The 22,283-nt window shown below is 48.4% G+C and overlaps 1 protein-coding gene across 1 annotated transcript in view; it reads left to right on the top strand.

Moving 5' to 3' along the window:
• Positions 1 to 22,283, top strand: part of EIF2B3 (eukaryotic translation initiation factor 2B subunit gamma) — a 74,296-nt gene that overhangs the window by 4,876 nt on the left and 47,137 nt on the right. The window contains exons 2-5 of the mRNA XM_082265262.1: positions 12,357 to 12,511; positions 13,586 to 13,728; positions 19,301 to 19,460; positions 20,874 to 20,985. Of these exons, the coding sequence (XP_082121388.1) occupies positions 12,358 to 12,511; positions 13,586 to 13,728; positions 19,301 to 19,460; positions 20,874 to 20,985 (569 nt within the window). The 5' untranslated portion in view covers position 12,357. The remainder of the gene's footprint in view (positions 1 to 12,356; positions 12,512 to 13,585; positions 13,729 to 19,300; positions 19,461 to 20,873; positions 20,986 to 22,283) is intronic.

The following is a 22,283-nucleotide window of genomic DNA, read 5'->3' as shown; positions in this document are numbered from 1 at the left end:
ATTGGGGGTCATATATGGGGGAAGGGGGTCTTCATATAGGATTGGGGGTCATATATGGGGGAGGGGGTCTGCATATAGGATTGGGGGGGGACATATATGGGGGAGGGGTCTGTATATAGGATTGGGGGGACATATATGGGGGAAGGGGGGGGGCTGTATATAGGATTGGGGGTCATATATGGGGGAGGGGGTCTGTATATAGGATTGGGGGGTCATATATGGGGGAGGGGTTCTGTATATAGGATTGGGGGGTCATATATGGGGGAAGGGGGTCTGTATATAGGATTGGGGGTCATATATGGGGGAAGGGGGTCTGTATATAGGATTGGGGGTCATATATGGGGGAAGGGGGGTCTATATATAGGATTGGGGGTCATATATGGGGGAGGGGGTCTGCATATAGGATTGGGGGGGACATATATGGGGGAGGGGTCTGTATATAGGATTGGGGGGTCATATATGGGGGAAGGGGGTCTGTATATAGGATTGAGGGGTCTGTATATAGGATTGGGGGTCATATATGGGGGAGGGGGTCTGTATATAGGATTGGGGGGTCATATATGGGGGGAGGGGGTCTGTATATAGGATTGGGGGGTCATATATGGGGGAAGGGGGTCTGTATATAGGATTGGGGGGTCATATATGGGGGAGGGGTCTGTATATAGGATCGGGGGTCATATATGGGGGAGGGGTCTGTATATAGGATTGGGGGTCATATATGGGGGAGGGGGTCTGTATATAGGATTGGGGGGTCATATATGGGGGAAGGGGGTCTGTATGTAGGATTGGGGGGTCATATATGGGGGAAGGGGGTCTGTATATAGGATTGGGGGGCATATATGGGGGAAGGGGGTCTGTATATAGGATTGGGGGTCATATATGGGGGAAGGGGGGTCTGTATATAGGATTGGGGGTCATATATGGGGGAAGGGGGTTCTGTATATAGGATTGGGGGGTCATATATGGGGGAGGGGGTCTGTATATAGGATTGGGGGTCATATATGGGGGAAGGGGGTCTGTATATAGGATTGGGGGTCATATATGGGGGAAGGGGGTCTGTATATAGGATTGGGGGTCATATATGGGGGAAGGGGGGTCTGTATATAGGATTGGGGGTCATATATGGGGGAGGGGGTCTGTATATAGGATTGGGGGGTCATATATGGGGGAAGGGGGTCTGTATAAAGGATTGGGGGGTCATATATGGGGGAGGGGGTAGGTATATTGGATTGGGGGGGGTCATATATGGGGGAAGGGGTCTGTATATGGGATTGGGGAGTCATATATGGGGGAGGGGTCATATATATGGGGGAGGGGGTCTGTATAAAGGATTGGGGGGTCATATATGGGGGAAGGGGGGTCTGTATATAGGATTGGGGGTCATATATGGGGGAGGGGGTCTGTATATAGGATTGGGGGGTCATATATGGGGGAAGGGGGTCTGTATATAGGATTGGGGGTCATATATGGGGGAAGGGGGTCTGTATATAGGATTGGGGGTCATATATGGGGGAAGGGGGTCTGCATACAGGATTGGGGGGTCATATATGGGGGAAGGGGGTCTGTATATAGGATTGGGGGGTCATATATGGGGGAAGGGGGTCTGCATATAGGATTGGGGGTCATATATGGGGGAGGGGGTCTGTATATAGGATTGGGGGGTCATATATGGGGGAGGGGTCTGTATATAGGATTGGGGGTCATATATGGGGGAGGGGGTCTGTATATAGGATTGGGGGGTCATATATGGGGGAGGGGTCTGTATATAGGATTGGGGGTTATATATGGGGGAGGGGGTCTGTATATAGGATTGGGGGGTCATATATGGGGGAGGGGGTCTGTATATAGGATTGGGGGGTCATATATGGGGGAGGGGGTCTGTATATAGGATTGGGAGTGTTGTATATGGGATAGGGAAGGGGTTTCTGTATATAATATGGGGGAGGGGGGTCTGTATATAGGATGGAGGGATTATATATGGAGGAGGGGGTCTGTATTTAGGATTGGGGGTGTTGTATATGGGATAGGGAAGGGGATTCTGTATATATCGGGGGAGGGGGTCATACAGTATTGAACACGTCACCATTTTTCTAGGTAAATCTATTGGTAAAGGTGCTTTGGACATGAAACTTCCCCCAACCCATCCAATCCATACAAAGACACCGAAACAAATCCGTTCAGAAATGAAGTTCTGTGTAATAAAATGGAAGGACAAAGGGAAGAAGTATTGAACACATGAAGAAAGGGAGGTGCAAAAAGACATAGATTTCAGTCGGTGTCTCGGCTTTCTATCAGTAATTAGAAATCAATCCGGCCCCCTTGTCAGTGCAGATTAATATCAGCCGGTTCAGTCTCTGATGATGGCCTATAAAAGATGTCTCATTACCGAGGTGTCCCACAAGAAACATCTCATCTGGGTAAAAGCACAGAGCTCTCTCAGGACCTTCACCACCTTATTGTTGTAAAACATTCTGATGGCATTGGTTACGGAAAGATTTCTAAATTTCTGAATGTGAGCACTGTTGGGGCCATAGTCCGGAAATGGAAAGAACTTCATTTCACCAGAAACCATCACCAGCTGCTCCTCCCAGGATTTCTACAGAAGGAGAAGAATTATCAGAAGAGTTGTCCGAGGGTGCATGTGGAGAGCTTCAGAAAGACCTGGAATTAGCAGGGACAATAAGTAATGCCCTCCCCCGCCATGGCCTGTGCGCACGCTCACCCCACAAGACTCCATTGCTGAAGGTCATTTAACCACGTTAAGCCCGGAAGGATTTCCCCCCTTTACCGCTTGCCGACGGCCGAATGACTATTTACTGCGGCAGTCAGCCCCGTACAGGCAAAACGACTTAGGGCTACTTCGCTACTTCGCTCGCCCAGGAGCCTCTAGGGGGCGAGCGCACGCCCCGCCCCCGCTCATTCACAGCCATCCCCGCGCCAGTGACCAGCGGCTCCGATGTCCTTCGGCCACTCGCAATCTCCCGCTGGAGAGAGAGAAAGGCAGGCGGCTGATGTAAACAAAGCCGTCTGTCATTCTCCCTGATGTAAGTACAGAGGCTATGTGATCCTGCTATGTAGGATCGTATGTCTCTGTGGTTACATCACAAGCCACGCCCCTTTACAGTTAGAATCACGCCCCTAGGGACACACTTAACCCCTTGATCACCAATAAAATTAACCCCTTCCCTGCCAGTGTCATTTTTACAGTAACGGTGCATATTTTTAGCACTGATTACTGCAGTAATGTCACTGGTACCCCCAAAAGTGTCAAAAATGTCAAGGGTCCGATCTGTCCGCCGCAATGTCGCAGTCCCGCAAAAATAATCGCAGATCGCCGCCATTACTCGTTAAAAAAAAAAACAACAAAAACGACAAAAATCTTTCCCTTAGTTAGTAAACGCAATAACTTTTGCGCAAACCAATCAAAATACGCTTATTGTGATTTTTTTTTTTTTTACCAAACATATGTAGCATAAAACAAATTGGCCTAAAATGTTAAAAAATTTCGATTTTTACATTTTTTTGGGGGAATTTCATATAAAAAAAATATTGTTTTTTTTTCAGAATTGTCTCTTTTTTTTTTTTGTTTATAGCGCAAAAAGTAAAAATCGCACAGGTGATCAAATACCACCAAAAGAAAGCTCTGTTTGTGGGAAAAAAAGGACGCCAAATTCGTTTAGGTACAGCGTCGCACGACCGCGCAATTGTCCGTTAAAGTCACGCAGTGCCGAATCGCAAAATAGGCCCTGGTCTTTGAGCAGCCAAATCCTCCGGGGCTTAAGTGGTTAATGACCAGGCCATGTTTTTGTGATTCGGCACTACGTTACTTTAACAGACAATTGTGCGGTCGTGCGACGCTGTACCCAAATAAAATTGACGTCCTTTTTTTTTAACCACAAATAGAGATTTCTTTGGGTGGTATTCGATCACCTGTGTAATTTTTTATTTTTTTTATTTTTTGCGCTATAAACAAAAAAAGAGCAACAATTCTGAAAAAAAAAATTTTTTCATTTTCTGCCATATGAATTTCCCCAAAAAAAAAAAATGTAAAAATCTAAATTTTTTAACATTTTAGGCCAATTTGTTTTCTGCTACATATTTTTGGTAAAAAAAATCGCAATAAACGTATTTTGATTGGTTTGCGCAAAAGTTATCGCGTCTACAAACTACGGGAAAGACGGGTCATTTTTTTTTTTGTTTTTTTACTAGTAATGGCGGCGATCTGCGTTTTTCTTTTTTTTTTTTTTTTTTTTTTTTTGCGGGACTGCGACATTGCGGCGGACAGATCGGACCCCTAACTGACATTTTTTACACTTTTGGGGGGGGACCAGTGACATCACTACAGTAATCAGTGCTAAAAATATGCACTGTCACTGTAAGGCTCCATGTACACGGGACGCTGGAAATGGCCGTTTAGGAGCAGTTGGGCGTTTTTTTCAGAAGCCCCTGAACCCATCTACATTTTATCTTATCTGTCCATGTACACCAGGTCGTTTGCGTTCGTTTGCGGGCAGTTGCGTTCAGGGACTGTTTTTAGAACGCAATTATTTGCGTTCGAACGTGTGTTTCCCGGCGTTTCAAACGCACAAACGCATCCGAACGCGTCTGAACGCGATGACCCGCATTTGGCGTTCGCGTTTTTCCATTTTAAAGGGGAATAATTTTTTTGACCTCTAGGAACGCTTCTAAACGCAAACGCCCCTAAACGCCCACTAAACGCAGGTACAAACGCGACTGAACGGACGTTTCAAACGTCCTAAAAATTCCAACATTCAAAGGGACTTTTAACAACGTCCCGTGTACATGGAGCCTAATAATGACACTGGCAGGGAAGGGGTTAACCCTGTGGGTGATCAATTGGTTAAATGTGAGCCTAGGGGAGTGATTCTAACTGTGGGGGGCGTGGCTTCTGAAATGACCATAGAGACCTGTAATCCTATATAGAAGGATCACAGGTGCTCTGTGATCATTCCAGGGAGAAGAACGGTCAGCTGTGTTTACAACATCCGACCGTCCTTCTCTCTCAGCGGGGAACGATCGCGGGTGTCAGGTGGCAATCGGAGCCGCCTGCCCCATGCATCGGCTTACCCGCTGACAAGCGGGGGGCAGGAGCGCGGCGGTGCGCGCTCGCCCCCTAGCCTCGACGATTTGCCTGGGAGTGGCTGTCTGACGCCATATAACTACGGCGGGCGGTCAGGAACAGGTTAAAGTTTGCTGCACAACATTTAGACAATCCTGTGAAATATTGGGGAGAATGAGACCACAATTTAACTCTTTGGAGGCCATATGCTGAAAAACAGCCCCGCCCACACCATGATGTTCCCGCCTCCAAACCTCACTTTTGGTATGGGGGTGTTTTTGGGGTGGTGTGCCCATGTGACCTCCAAACATGGTGTACATCACCCCAAAAACACCCCCATACCAAAAGTGAGGTTTGGAGGCGGGAACATCATGGTGTGGGCGGGGCTGTTTTTCAGCATACGGTACCGGCAAACTTCATATCCTAGAAGGAAGAATAAATGGTGATGAAAATCTGCGGCCATCGACCATGATGATGGAGATGAAACGAGGGAGGACATTTCAGCAGGACAATCATCCCAAACACAAAGCCAAGGAAACTCTCAACTTCAAAGAAAGAAAATAAAGTGCTGGATTGGCTCAGCCAATCACTGGATGGAACCCAATAGAAAATCTATGGAAAGAACCAAAGATTGGAGTTCATAGAAGAGGCCCCACGGAACCTTCAAGATTTGTGTGGAAGAATTGGCCGAAATCACACCTGAGCAACGCCTGCGACTCGTTTCTCCAAATAGAAGCCTGCGTCTTGAAGTTGTCATTACCTTTTTGCACCTCCCTTTCTTCATATACTTTTTCCCCGTCGTGCCATTCCATTTTATTACACAGAACTTCATTTCTGAATGGATTTGTTTCGGTGTCTTTGTATGGATTGGATGGATTGGGGAAAATTGCCAATAGCGCCTTTACCAATAGATTTACCTAGAAAAATGGTGACGTGTTCAATACTTATTTTACCCAGTCTTTATGGGGGGGGGGGGTCTGTATATATTGTTCGGGGGTCGTATATGGGATAGGGAAGGGGTTTCTGTATATAATATGGGGGAAGGAGCCTGTATATAGGATTAGGGGGAGTCATATATGGTAAAAGGAAGGGGTTTTCTGTATAAAATATGGGGGAGGGGGGTCTGTATATAGAGTTTTGGGGTCATATATGGGATAAGGAAGGGTTTTCTGTATAAAATATGGGGGAGGGGGTCTGTATATAGGGTTTTGGGGTCATATATGGGATAAGGAAGGGTTTTCTGTATAAAATATGGGGGAGGGGGTCTGTATATAGGGTTTTGGGGGTCGTATATGGGAAAGGGAGGGGTTTCTGTATATAATATGGGGGAGGGGGGTCTTTATATAGGGTTTGGCAGTTGTATATGGTGTAGGGAGCGGGTCTGTATAAGGGTTTGGGGATCGTATATGTTGTAGGGAAGGGGCGTCTGTATATAGGGTTTGGAGGTCATATATGGTGTAGGGAGGGGGGTCTGTATATAGGGTTTAGGGGTCGTATATGGTGTATGGAAGGGACAACTGTATATAATGGGGGGGGGTCTGTATATAGGGTTTGGGGGTCATATATGGTGTTGGGAAGGGGTGTCTGTATATAGGGTTTAGGGATCATATATGGTGTAGGGAGGGGGGTCTGTATATAGGGTTTAGGGATCATATATGGTGTAGGGAGGGGGGTCTGTATGTAATATGGGGGAGGTGTGTCTGTATATAGGGTTTAGGGGTCGTATATGGTGTAGGGAAGGGACAACTGTATATAACATGGGGGGGGGTCTGTATATAGGGTTTGGGGGTCATATATGGTGTTGGGAAGGGGTGTCTGTATATAATATGGGGGGTCTGTATATAGGGTTTGGGGGTCGTATATGGTGTAGGGAGGGGGGTCTGTATATAGGGTTTGAGGGTTGTATATTGGGTAGGGAGGGGGATCTGTATATAATATGGGGGAGGAGGGTCTGTATATAGGGTTTGGGGTCGTATGTGGTGTAGGGAGGGGGGTCTGTATATAGGGTTTCAGGGGGTTGTATATGGGGTAGGGAAGGGGTATCTGTATATAATATGGGGGAGGGGGTCTGTATATAGGGTTTGGGGGGTTGTATATGGGGTAGGGAAGGGGTATCTGTATATAATATGGGGGAGGAGGGTCTGTATTTAGGGTTTGGGGGTCTGTATATAATATGGGGGAGGTGGGTCTGTATATAGGGTTTGGGGGGTTGTATATGGGGTAGGGAAGGGGTATCTGTATATAATATGGGGGAGGGGGTCTGTATTTAGGGTTTGGGGGTGGTATATGGTGTAGGGAGGGGAGTCTGTATATAATATGGGGGAGGGGGTCTGTATTTAGGGTTTGGGGGTCGTATATGGGATAGGGAAGGGGTGGTCTGTATATAGGGTTGGGGTGTCATATAGGATGGGGGGTTCATATAAAGGATGAGGGGGTCATTCCCCCCCCCCCCTCATCGCTGGGATCTCTCATGTATTTGATGTAGTGGAGAATGCAGCAGGAGAAGTGAGACTCCAGGCGGGGGAGGGTGATGAATAGGATTCATTAGTTCTGACCTCATAAATAACGTTAATGAAACTTTCAAACAAAGTGATTTTTACTGTAAATGATGGGGGGGGAGGGTATCACAGTTACATGATCTTAGCAGAGCTGTGAAATGGCATTGATGAGTTGGATTCTCCACACTAAGAAGGATCACGTGACTAAGGATGAAAAAACTCCGCCCACTTTCTCTTTCGTTCATTGACGGACACAGCTCCTGATCTTCTTAACCATTGGGTTATACTGCCCCCTACAGGAGTAGGACACTAGGCAAAAAAAATTAATCTGGCTACGCCTATGGGCGGTCCCAGGAGGTATAGGCCCTCTCTCTCTCTTATAGGTACTCAGTTTTTTTCTGCCTAGTCAGGAGTAAGGACCTCCTTCCTTGCTGGGATCTCTGGTCAATTTTTATGTTTTTAGATAGAAATTTTTCCTCTTGGATTTTTCCTGTGAGATCTACAATCAACTGCTGGACTGGGGGATGGACTGGATAATCTAGATCCAGTGGTCACCCCAGTCTGGCCAGCGAGTGCGTGGAGGCCTCAGCTCTGCACTAGGTCGGCCATGAAATAGCCCCACTGGACAGGGACTGGCCTGCGAGTTAAACGCCTTGCGAGGTCGCATACGACCGGGTCTTGGCCCGAGTCTCAGCGTTCCTCCTGGCTGACAGCCTCCCCATTTCGATGGAGAGGAGGTTCTGTCTGGAGTGGTGCCCGCCTGGTTCCTGGTATTGTAAGTAGCTGTCCCCCCTCCCCCCCCCCCTGGAGGGTTTTGGGGTGGACATGGGACGGTCAGACCCCCGGGTTCCCCTCCTTGTCAGGCACCCCGTTCATCTGTCCCCCATCCTAGCCCTCCTCCTCATATGCTGGGGCTGTTTGGGTGGTAGGGTCGGGGTGCTATAATGGCGATGGGGTGCGCCACCGCCAACCGAACAATCTGCTGTGGGGGTGGGGGCTGTACCTGGTGGGGACTCCTGCCAGGGCCCCCCCTCCTGCCTGGGCCTGTCCTTGAGGCCTAGGGATCTCTCCTGGGTCCCTGGGAGCCTCGTGGTGCTCCGCAGGGCCGCCATTTTGTTGTAGCCTTGTGCTTCAATGCACGGTGGCCATGTTTGTGCAGTCTGGTGGCCATTTTGCGGTGGTCTTAACAGCGTCGGCCATGTCTGTGGAGCCTCCTTTTGAGAATCTTCGGGAGATTCCCCTGCTTGCTCTGTCCCAGAAGGTGACCTTTTAGGTAGCTTTCACAGGGTGTCGGAATTGGCGGTGTTTTCCTGTCGTTCACCTTACTTGTGGTTCACAGAGATAAGTTGGTTCTTCGCCCCCTGTCCATCGTTCCTCTCAAAGGTTGTCTTTGATTTTTATTTGAATTAAGACATTGTATTGCCTTCCCTGTGTCCCAGGCCACAAAATCCAAAGGCTTTGTTTGCATGGCTTGGATGTGGTCCGGGTGATTAGGGTGTACCTGGCAGCTACGAAGTCTTTTGGGAAGTCAGACTCACTATTTGTGCTCACTGATGGGCCTTCGGAAAGGGTTGTCTTCCTCTGCGACCATTTCCAGATGGATCAGACAGATGGTGGTTCAGGTCTATTCCGTCGGTGGTTCAGGTCTATTCCGTCGGTGGTTCAGGTCTATTCCGTCGGTGGTTCAGGTCTATTCCATCGGTGGTCCAGGTCTATTCCATCAATGGTTCAGGTCTATTCCATCAATGGTTCAGGTCTATTCCATCAATGGTTCAGGTCTATTCCATCGGTGGTTCAGGTCTATTCCATCAATGGTTCAGGTCTATTCCATCAATGGTTCAGGTCTATTCCATCAATGGTTCAGGTCTATTCCATCAATGGTTCAGGTCTATTCCATCAATGGTTCAGGTCTATTCCATCAATGGTTCAGGTCTATTCCATCAATGGTTCAGGTCTATTTCATCAATGGTTCAGGTCTATTCCATCAATGGTTCAGGTCTATTCAATTGGCGGTTCAGGTCTATTCCATCGGTGGTTCAGGTCTAATCCATCGGTGGTTCAGGTCTAATCCATCGGTGGTTCAGGTCTATTCCATCAATGGTTCAGGTCTATTCCATTGGCGGTTCAGGTCTATTCCATTGGCAGTTCAGGTCTATTCCATCGGTGGTTCAGGTCTTTTCCATCGGTGGTTCAGGTCTATTCCATCGCCGATTCAGGTCTATTCCATCGGTGGTTCAGGTCTATTCCATCAATGGTTCAGGTCTATTCCATCGGTGGTTCAGGTCTATTCCATCGGTGGTTCAGGTCTATTCCATCGGTAGTTCAGGTCTATTCCATCGGTGGTTCAGGTCTATTCCATCGGTGGTTCAGGTCTATTCCATCAATGGTTCAGGTCTATTCCATCGGTGGTTCAGGTCTATTCCATCGGTGGTTCAGGTCTATTCCATCAGGGGTCAGGTTCCTCCTTTCCCTGTCAAGGCGCACTCTACTCGGGCACTCAGTGCCTCTTGGGCCTTCCGTCCTCAGGCGTCAGTGATGCAGGTTTGCAAGGTGGCCACCTGGTCGTCAGTGCAGTTCTATAAAGTGGATGTGTTGGCATCTCCTTTGGCCGCATGGTTTTGCAGGCTGCTGTTTGGAGGACCTGGTCCTCTTTGAGGGTGCATTGTTTTTTTCAGGTGAGCTCCAGTTGTTTTGGTTGAGCTCCTTGTTACCTGGTTGGCTATAATTAGCCTTGGGAAATTCCTTTTTCGCTGTTCCCGCCCCTCTTTAACCACTTTACCCCGGGAAGATTCTGCTGCTCAATGACCAGGCCACTTTTTTCAACTTGGCACTGCGTGACTTTAAATGACAATTGCGCGGTCATGCAATAAAATTTACGTCCTTTTTTCCCCACAAAAAGAGCTTTCTTTTGGTGGTATTTGATCACCTCTGCGCTTTTTATTTTTTGTGATATTAATAAAAAAAAGAGCGAAAAATTTGCGAAAAATTGACATTTTCTACTTTGACTGTTAAAAAATATCCAATATATTCAATTTTTGTCATGTATTTAGGCCAAAATGTATTTATTTATTTTTATACGCTTTAAGACCGGAAGATTTTACCCCATTCCTGACCAGGCCATATTTTGCGATTTGGCACTGCGTTACTTTAACGGACAATTGCGCGGTCGTGCGACGCCGTACCCAAACTAAATTTACGTCCTTTTTTTCCTCCCCCCCCCCCCCCCCCACAAATAGAGATTTCTTTTGGTGGTATTTGATCACCTGTGCGATTTTTAATTTTTGCGCTATAAACAAAAATAGAGCGACAATTTTGAAAAAAAAAAAAAACAATATTTTTCACATTCTGCTACAGAACATTCACAAAAAAAATTTAAAAATCAAAACTTTTTAACATTTTAGGCCAATTTGCTTATTTTGATTGGTTTGCGCAAAAGTTATCGCGTTTATTAACTAAGGGAAAGATTTATATAATTTTTATTGGTTTTTTTTTTTACTAGTAATGGCGGCGATCTGTGATTTTTTTTTTTTTTTTTTTTTTTTTTTTTTTTTTTTAAGCGGGATTGCGGGACTCGGCGGACAGATCGGACCCTTGACTGACATTTTTGACACTTTTGGGGGGACCAGTGACATCGTAAAAATCAAACTTTTTCATCAATTTAGGCCTGTTTGTATTCTGCTACATATTTTTGGTAAAAAAAAAAAAAAATCGCAATAAGCGTATTTTGATTGGTTTGCGCAAAAGTTATCGTGTTTACTAACTACGGTAAAGACTTATGTCATATTTTTTTTTTTTTTTACTAGTAATGGCGGCGATCTGCGGGACTGCGACATTGCGGTGGACAGGTCGGACCCCTAACTGACATTTTTGACACTTTTGGGGGGACCAGTGACATTACTATAGTAATCAGTGCTAAAAAAATATGCGCTGTCACTGTACTAATGACACTGGCAGGGAAGGGGTTAACATTGTGGGTGATCAAGGGGATAAATGTATGCCTCATGCTTACTGACGTGTGTGGGGGGGGAGGGGGGGTTCTGTGACACAGACAGAGATCGCAGGTTCAGCTATGCTGAATCCTGTGATCTGTCCCTGCCTGTCACAGAGAAGATCCGCCTGCTTTGTTTACACAAGCAGGCGGATCTTCTCACACTTTCTCCGATGATCGGGGAAGAGAGACGACAATCGCCGCCTCTCCTCCTCCGGCCTGACTCCTGCTGTGTCTAAACAGAGCAGGAGCGAGCCTCCGGCGTCACGCGCACGCCGCCGAGATCACTAGGAGTCCAGCGACGTAGGTCTACATCGCTGAACTCAGGGGAGCCACACTGCCGCAGTCGGCAAGTGGTTAACGGTCCTTTGGGATGTCCCAATGGTTCTGAATATGGAGCGCTGTGTCCGTCAATGAATAAAAGAGAAAATGGGATTTTTGACTTCCCGTAAAATCCATTTCTCTGATGTTCATTGGTGGACACAGCTCCCACCCCTCTGTGGAGTTGTAATTCTTCAGACACTGCTTGTATCAAAACTGAGTACCTATAGCAGAGAGGGGGAGTATAACTCCTGGGACTGCCCATAGGCGAAGCCAGACCTTTTTTTCTGCCCAGTGTCCTACTCCTGTAGGGGGCAGTATAACCCAATGGTTATGAAGATCAGGAGCTGTGTCCGCCAATGAACATCAGAGAAATGGATTTTACGGTAATTCAAAAATCCCATTATTACTGTTCCGCTCCAGCTCTTGCACTGTGTTTTATTGTGTCTGCTCTCTTCTCCCCCTGCAGGATGGCGCTTGAACTGCAGGCGGTGGTGATGGCGGTGGGCGGAGGCTCGCGGATGAGTGACCTCACCAGTAGCATCCCGAAGGCCCTCCTCCCGGTGGGGAACAAACCTCTGCTGTGGTACCCGCTGAACATGCTGGAGCGGGCCGGATTCGATGGTGAGCAATGCAGATGTATCAAGAGGACCCGTCATGTCCACCGTGCCCTGGGGGCCCATGGACGGACCCGGCGCCAGTCATACTATGGGGGGGTGGCTTGAAACTTTTGCCTGCTAATAATGTATAGGCTGGGACCGCTGCATGGGGCCCCCGGATCAGGAGGGGGTAGAGTGAATGACCCCCCACCCTGTGCTCTTCTGTCTGTGTCCCCTCTCTGTGTGTCCTGGTGTCATCCAAAATGTTTGCGTTGTCACCAGAACAGGAACAGAGGAGGAATCTTCCAATGGTTACATTTTGGTGACGACTGCCGAATAGGGGCATTTCCTCTCTTTATGGAGATTTCCTCCCACTTCCTGTTGTGTCTCCTGGACAGGAAGTGAGGTAAATCTCCCCAGAGGGGACACAGCTTCAGTGTATTTAAGGAATACCGCACAGGTTGCATTTACAAGGAGGAGGAGTCATTACTGTCCACTGGGATTCTGAGTACCATAGTGAGCATGGAAGGGGTACAACCCCGGGGGGGGGGGGGGGTTGTAGAGGATCAGAAAATCAATACCACCACTTCTACTAATAATACTGGTAGTAATAGTAATATTATTGTAATATGAATTAAACTAATAAATATACTACTAATAATCATATACAAAGAGAAGACAAGCGCGTATATAATAATGATATACAAACACTGTATAATAATAGTAGTAGTAGTAATAATAATAACAATTTTATTCCGCTGCACATAAGGGTGATCCTGTGCAGCGAATCCGCAGCTAGGACCACCCTTATGTTAAAGCGGACCGCCCATCCTTTAAAAAAATACCGGGATTATGGCTGCTATCTGCTACCATAACCCCAGTATTTAACGTCAAAGTACCGACGTAAATACACGGTGGGCGGTCCGGAAGGGGTTAAAGACAATTTTTTGTTGTTTGTAACTTTTGTGGCAAAATCCGTTCCTGGAATGTTTAGCTTGTTGTTGCGTTTTATTCTTTACATGGGCGGGGCTTAGCAGGATTTGGATTCGTGTTCGGAGTCTGTCATATTGTCCCCCCCTCCTCCTTGTGTGTCCCATAGAGGTGATCGTGGTGACCACCAAGGAGGTTCAGAAGTTCGTCCCGGATATGAAGATGAAGGTGGACGTTGTGTGTCTGCCGGAGGACAAGGCTCTGGAAATGGGGACGGCCGACTCCCTGCGTCACATCTCCTCCAAGATCAAGGTGAGAGACGCCGCGCGCAGAGATGTGCTGGTCCGGGGGGGGGGGGGGGTAGTTCTCCCTGTCCTGGGGGCCCCGCTGAACCAGCTGTGTTAGGGGCCCATTCCCAGCACATGCTGTCCATCTTCTAGGGCACAGAGGTGCAGGGAACGTTCGATCTATCAGTACAGTCTGTTCATCCTGTTCAGGTTCCTTCTTCCCCTGCCTCTGGGGGGTCTCTCTTCGGGAGCCCCCTCACCTAGTTTTCGGGGTCGGCTTCAGCTGGCCTGAAGAACGGGGTCTGACCTTGGAAACCTTAATCCCTGTCAGGAGCCTTGCACCCTGGGGTATTCCGGGTCAAAGTCCTACCCCTTCGGGGGGGGTGGACTAAAGCACCCCCTTTTTGTGTGTGTGTGTGTTCACATGCACATTTTTCATTGTAGGTTTTGCACCACCGCGGACCAAAAAAAAAGTGGCCTCCAAACTGCAGCGCAGGGGCCAAATGTGGCCCTCTGCTTTCCATTATCTGACCCTTGGTGGACTATTTCCCCCACCGACACCAATGATGGGGCACTATTCCTCCCACTGACACCAATGATAGGGCACTATTCCTCCCATTGACACCAATGATGGGGCACTATTCCTCCCACTGACACCAATGATGGGGCACTATTCCTCCCACTGACACCAATCATGGGGCACTATTCCTCCCACTGACACCAATGATGGGGCACTATTCCTCCCACTGATACCAATGATGGGACACTATTCCTCCCATTGACACCAATGATGGGGCACTATTCCTCCCACTGACACCAATGATGGGGCACTATTCTTCCCACTGACACCAATGATGGAGCACTATTCCTCCCACTGACACCAATGATGGGGCACTATTCCTCCCACTGACACCAATGATGGGGCATTATTCTTCCCACTGACACCAATGATGGAGCACTATTCCTCCCACTGACACCAATGATGGGGCACTATTCCTCCCACTGACACCAATGATGGAGCACTATTCCTCCCACTGACACCAATGATGGGGCACTATTCCTCCCACTGACACCAATGATGGGGCACTATTCCCCCCACTGACACCAATGATGGGGCACTATTCCCCCCACTGACACCAATGATGGGGCACTATTCCTCCCACTGACACCAATGATGGGGCACTATTCCCCCCACTGACACCAATGATGGGGCACTATTCCTCCCACTGACACCAATGATGGGGCACTATTCCTCCCACTGACACCAATGATGGGGCACTATTCCTCCCACTGACACCAATGATGGGGCACTATTCCTCCCACTGACACCAATGATGGGGCACTATTCCTCCCACTGACACCAATGATGGGGCACTATTCCTCCCACTGACACCAATGATGGGGCACTATTCCTCCCACTGATACCAATGATGGGACACTATTCCTCCCACTGACACCAATGATGGGGCACTATTCCTCCCACTGACACCAATGATGGGGCACTATGATGGGATATAATAAAATAAACTGGTCACAGTCCGGCCCCCATAAAGTCTGGAGGACAGTAAACTGGCCCTCTGTTTATAAAGTTTGGTGACTGATGGCCCAGATAAATGACCTGCATGAGGGGGGGCTTTAAAAAAAAAAAGCCTAAATTCTGCAGCAGAGGAGGGGTGGATGGGAGGTAACATTCCCTGGAGGGTGAAGTTCCGCTATCACCCGCTTTCACTTTCCCGCCACGATGTTCAGCTGCTGAAAATTAATTTTAAAAAAGTTGCTGCGGGTGTGGCTTACAGCTTCCCTGTGTGAGAGCGCTGATTGGCCCAGACAGTCACATGCTCCTCCATAGCTGTAGGTATTGGGCAAGGGCTGCGTGCTGCTGGGGAGGCAGAATGAAGCAAACCCAGGTGCCCTGGTATATATGGGGAAAGGGCAGCGGGAGGCGCATGCCATGTATTTTCCTTCTCCAGGTTCTAAACTTAGCATTGTGAATGAACTGCGCTAATCCTAAAATATCGCCCACTAAGAGGTTTATTTAGGAAAACGTTTACATAGCTAATCGTCCCGCAAAACTGGTGGTACCTTCGTTCTGTACGAGTGGAGCAAAATCAAATGTTCACCTATTTCCTTTACAGGTCGAAAGTTATTTAATCAGAAAGAAAAGCGGGAAACGGGAAAATACTGATCATGGCCACTAGATGGAACTGATAGGATCATAGGAAATAAGCTCTACCTAGTGCCAACAATTTTGGTATTTTCCCAAATAATGCAAAAAGTGGTCACCGCCTCCACCTATAACTGGTCTTAGTGGTAAGGAGCACTGGAAGGGCGGATGCAGATCAAAAAAACGAAGAGATTTCCAGTTCTCCAGCTTACCAACCAGCCAGCGACCAACCAAATTGACCTGTCTAACAGTATGCGTTAAAAACAGGGGTTTGGTTGCACACATTTGCAAATACATGCGTAAGCTGCAGGCCCCAGCAGGCCATCCCACCTGATCAATAGCCAACCTAGGACCCTCCTACCTGATCAATGACCAACCTAGGACCATCCCACCTGATCAATGGCCAACCTAGGACCATCCCACCTGATCAATGGAAAACCAAGGACCATCCCACCTGATCAATGACCAACCTAGGACCATCCCACCTGATCAATGGCCAACCAAGGACCATCCCACCTGATCAATGGCCAAACTAGGACCCTCCCACCTGATCAATGGCCAACCTAGGACCACCCCACCTGATCAATGGCCAACCTAGGACCACCCCACCTGATCAATGGCCAACCTAGGACCCTCCCACCTGATCAATGGCCAACCTAGGACCATCCCATCTGATAAATAGCCAACATAGGACTATTCCACCTGATCAATGGCCAACCTAGGACCCTTCCACCTGATCAATGGCAAACCTAGGACCATCCCACCTTATCAATGGAAAACCTAGGACCATCCCACCTGATAAATGGAAAACCTTGGACCATCCCACCTGATCAATGGCCAACCTAGGACCATCCAACCTGATCAATGGCCAACCTAGGACCCTTCCACCTGATCAATGGCCAACCTAGGACCCTCCCACCTGATCAATAACCAACCTAGGATTATCCCATCTGATTAATGGCCAGCCAAGGACCATCCCACCTGATCAATGGTCAATCAAGGACCATCCCACCTGATTAATGGCCAACCTAGGACCATCCCACCTGATCAGTGGCTAACCTAGGACCATCCCTCCTGAGCAATGACAAACCTAGGACCCTCCTACCTGATCAGTGGCCAACCTAGGACCCTCCCACCTGATCAATGGCCAACCTAGGACCCTCCTACCTTATCAATGGCCAACCTAGGACCCTCCCACCTGATCAATGGCCAACCTAGGACCATCCCACCTGATCAATGGCCAACCTAGGACCCTCCTACCTTATCAATGGCCAACCTAGGACCATCCTACCTGATCAATGGCCAACCTAGGACCCTCCTACCTGATCAATGGCCAACCTAGGACCTTCCTACCTGATCAATGGCAAACCTAGGACCCTCCTACCTGATCAATGGCCAACCTAGGACCCTCCTACCTGATCAGTGGCCAACCTAGGACCCTCCTACCTGATCAATGGCCAACCTAGGACCCTCCTACCTGATCAATGGCCAACCTAGGACCCTCCTACCTGATCAATGGCCAACCTAGGACCCTCCTACCTGATCAATAGTCAATCAAGGACCATCCCACCTGATCAATGGCCAACCTAGGACCATCCCACCTGATTAATAGTCAATCAAGGACCATCCCACCTGATCAATGGCCAAACTAGTACCCTCCTACCGGATCAATGGCCAACCTTGGACCCTCCTACCTGATCAATGGCCAACCTAGGACCCTCCTACCTGATCAATGGACAACCTAGGACCCTCCCACCTGATCAATGGCCAACCTAGGACCATCCCACCTGATCAATGGCCAACCTAGGACCCTCCTACCTGATCAATGGCCAACCTAGGACCATCCCACCTGATCAATGGCCAACCTAGGACCATCCCACCTGATCAATGGCCAACCTAGGACCATCCCACCTGATCAATGGCCAACCTAGACCATCCCACCTGATCAATGGCCAACCTAGGACCATCCCACCTGATCAATGGCCAACCTAGGACCATCCCACCCGATCAATGACCAAACTAAGGCCATCCCATCTGATCAATGGCCAGCCTTAGGCCATCCCACCTGATCAATGGCCAACCTAGGACCCCCCCACCTGATTAATTACCAACCTAATACCATCTCAACTGATCAATGACAAACCTAGGACCCCCCGTCCCCCTGATCATTGGCAATCCTAGGGCCCTCCTACCTGATCAATGGCCAACCTAGGACCCTCCTACCTGATCAGTGGCCAACCTAGGACCCTCCTACCTGATCAGTGGCCAACCTAGGACCCTCCTACCTGATCAATGGCCAACCTAGGACCCTCCTACCTGGTCAATAGTCAATCAAGGACCATCCCACCTGATCAATGGCCAACCTAGGACCATCCCACCTGATTAATAGTCAATCAAGGACCATCCCACCTGATCAATGGCCAAACTAGTACCCTCCTACCGGATCAATGGCCAACCTTGGACCCTCCTACCTGATCAATGGCCAACCTTGGACCCTCCTACCTGATCAATGGCCAACCTAGGACCCTCCCACCTGATTAATTACCAACCTAATACCATCTCTCCTGATCAATGACAAACCTAGGACCCCCCCCTCCCCCTGGTCATTGGCAAACCTAGGACCCTCCTACCTGATCAATGGCCAACCTTGGACCCTCCTACCTGATCAATGGACAACCTAGGACCCTCCCACCTGATCAATGGCCAACCTAGGACCCTCCCACCTGATCAATGGCCAACCTAGGACCATCCCACCTGATCAATGGCCAACCTAGGACCCTCCTACCTGATCAATGGCCAACCTAGGACCATCCCACCTGATCAATGGCCAACCTAGGACCATCCCACCTGATCAATGGCCAACCTAGACCATCCCACCTGATCAATGGCCAACCTAGGACCATCCCACCTGATCAATGGCCAACCTAGGACCATCCCACCCGATCAATGACCAACCAAAGGCCATCCCATCTGATCAATGGCCAGCCTAAGGCCATCCCACCTGATCAATGGCCAACCTAGGACCCCCCCCCCCCTCCCCCTGATCATTGGCAATCCTAGGGCCCTCCCACCTGATCTATGGCTATATGTCCATGCTCCAAGGTTCATAATGCTAATGCAGCCATTCTTGCCCTCAAAATAGGGAAACAATGGCCGCCTGAATGGGGTAATACTCCCTTTATAAGAAAAAAGAAGTCAGGGTGCCATAAGATGTGTCTGGGGACACTATGACTTGCACTCCAGAAGCCAGAAGTGACACATGTCAGTGCAGACTGGGTGACAACCATGGCTCCCTCCATAGATACAGCAGGGTGAGTGTTGTCACCCTAGGACAGGAAGTATTACTGGCAGGATCTCCGGGTACTAACAATGTCTGAATCCGCTGCTGTTGTTACCAATGTCTCTGCTTGTGTCCCCCTCTTGTTTCTATCAGACTGACGTCCTGGTAGTCAGCTGTGACCTGATAACAGAGGTGGCACTGCATGAGGTCGTTGACTTGTTCCGCGCTCACAACGCCACGCTGTCCATGCTGATGCGGAAGGCGGCGGAACCCAGCGAGCACATCCCAGGACAGAAGGGGAAGCAGAAGGCCGGTAAGTGGTGTCTGTACTGGCAGCGGGAGGAGGGGGGCCCAACGACGTCCTTCATAGACTTCTTCAGTCCTGTAGTATGTCTGCAGTCTCTGACCATCTCCTGTACTATGTCTGCAGTCTCTGATCATCTCCTGTACTATGTCTGCAGTCTCTGACCATCTTCTGTACTATGTCTGCAGTCTCTGATCATCTCCTGTACTATGTCTGCAGTCTCTGACCGTCTCCTGTACTATGTCTGCAGTCTCTGACCACCCCCTGTACTATGTCTGCAGTCTCTGACCATCTTCTGTACCATGTCTGCAGTCTCTGACCATCTCCTGTACTATGTCTGCAGTCTCTGACCGTCTCCTGTTCTATGTCTGCAGTCTCTGACCATCTCCTGTACTATGTCTGCAGTCTCTGACCATCTCCTGTACTATGTCTGCAGTCTCTGACCGTCTCCTGTACTATGTCTGCAGTCTCTGACCATCTCCTGTACCATGTCTGCAGTCTCTGATCATCTCCTGTACCATGTCTGCAGTCTCTGATCATCTCCTGTACTATGTCTGCAGTCTCTGACCGTCTCCTGTACTATGTCTGCAGTCTCTGACCACCTCCTGTACTATGTCTGCAGTCTCTGACCATCTCCTGTACCATGTCTGCAGTCTCTGACCATCTCCTGTACTATGTCTGCAGTCTCTGATCATCTCCTGTACTATGTCTGCAGTCTCTGACCATCTCCTGTACTATGTCTGCAGTCTCTGATCATCTCCTGTACTATGTCTGCAGTCTCTGACCCTCTCCTGTACCATGTCTGCAGTCTCTGACCATCTCCTGTACTATGTCTGCAGTCTCTGACCATCTCCTGTACTATGTCTGCAGTCTCTGATCATCTCCTGTACTATGTCTGCAGTCTCTGATCATCTCCTGTACTATGTCTGCAGTCTCTGATCATCTCCTGTACTATGTCTGCAGTCTCTGACCGTCTCCTGTACTATGTCTGCAGTCTCTGACCGTCTCCTGTACTATGTCTGCAGTCTCTGACCACCTCCTGTACTATGTCTGCAGTCTCTGACCCTCTCCTGTACCATGTCTGCAGTCTCTGACCATCTCCTGTACTATGTCTGCAGTCTCTGACCATCCCCTGTAGTATGTCTGCAGTCTCTGACCATCTCCTGTACTATGTCTGCAGTCTCTGATCATCTCCTGTACTATGTCTGCAGTCTCTGACCGTCTGCATAATTTTTGTGGCCCTTTTGTGACATTCGGGGCCCCTGTATCGGGTAAATTGATCACAAATAATATCTGTTAGAAATCTTGAAGTGTTAGTGAATGTAATCAGTTGATATGAAGTGGGTTTGTTCGTTGGTGGAGTCACTTCTGGTCTCCGGATTCGGTGTATTGATGTTCTGTGTTGTCGGTGATTTCCGTCAGTGGAAGAGCGGGACTTCATCGGGGTGGATGACAGCGACTCGCGCCTCTTGTTATTGGCCAATGAGGAGGATCTGGATGACGGCCTGGACTTGAAGAAAAGCATCTTCAAGAGGTTGGTGGGAGACCTGAGTCATGCTGGTACATTATCAGAGGGGGAGGGGCATACATGAATGGGGGGGCCTACATGATTAGAGGGGGGCCTACATGATCAGAGGGGGGCCTACATGATCGGGGGGGGGTATACATGATCAGAGGGGGAGGGGCATACATGAACGGGGGGGGCCTACATGATTAGAGGGGGGCATACATGATCGGGGGGGGCATACATGATCAGAGGGGGAGGGGCATACATATTAAGAGAGGGAAGGGCATACATGAATGAGGGGGGGGGGGGGCATACATGAATGAGGGGGGGCATACATGTCAAAAATGTCAGTTAGGGGTCCGATCTGTCCGCCGCAATGTCGCAGTCCCGCTAAAAATCGCAGATCGCCGCCATTACTAGTAAAAAATCAATAAATAAAAATGACATAAATCTTTCCCCTAGTTAGTAGACGCGATAACTTTTGAGCGAACCAATCAAAATACGCTTATTGCGATTTGTTTTTTTTACCAAAAATATGTAGCAGAATACAAATTGGCCTAAAATTATAAAAAAAAAATTGATTTTTTAATTTATTTTTATTGGGAATATATAGCAGAATGTGAAAAATATTGCTTTTTTTTTTTTTCAGAATTGTCGCTCTTTTTTTGTTTATAGCGCAAAAAATAAAAATCGCAGAGGTGATCAAATACCACCAAAAGAAAGCTCTATTTGTGGGAAAGTAAGAATATCAATTTTATTTGGGTACAGCGTCGCACGACCGCGCAATTGTCAGTTAAAATATCGCAGTGCTGAATCGCAAAATATGGCCTGGTCATTAAGGGGGTAAATCTTTCCGGTCCAGAAGTGGTTAATGACGTTTAAAGTGGAATTTCACTCAGCCAATCAGCCCTAGTTTGTAGACGCGATAACTTTTGCGCAAACCAATCAAAATATAGTTATTTGGATTATTTTTAATTTTTTTTACCAAAAATATGTACCAGAATACAAATGATGAAAAAAAATTTACAGCGTTGCACGACTGTGCAATTGTCAGTTAAAGTAACACAGTGCCGAATCGCAAAAAGTGGCCTGGTCATTACGGGGGGAAATCCTTCCGGTCCAGCAGTGGTTAATAATCGCAGTGTTATAGCTGAGTGTATTTTTGTAATTTAGACTACGCCGACATCTGATTGGTACATTTGTGTAGTTGGGTGCAGGGGGTTGCACACAGAGGAGGCGGCAAGTTTTCGTCCCGGTTCACATATATATGCGATGGAAGACATCGCATGTGACTCGGAGCGCACTGCTCTGCAAATCACATGCCA

Source organism: Pelophylax lessonae (genome assembly GCF_965119305.1).
Source record: "Pelophylax lessonae genome assembly, chromosome: 8".
In the NCBI taxonomy this organism is placed as follows: domain Eukaryota; kingdom Metazoa; phylum Chordata; class Amphibia; order Anura; family Ranidae; genus Pelophylax; species Pelophylax lessonae.
This window is presented reverse-complemented; position numbering and strand designations above follow the sequence as displayed.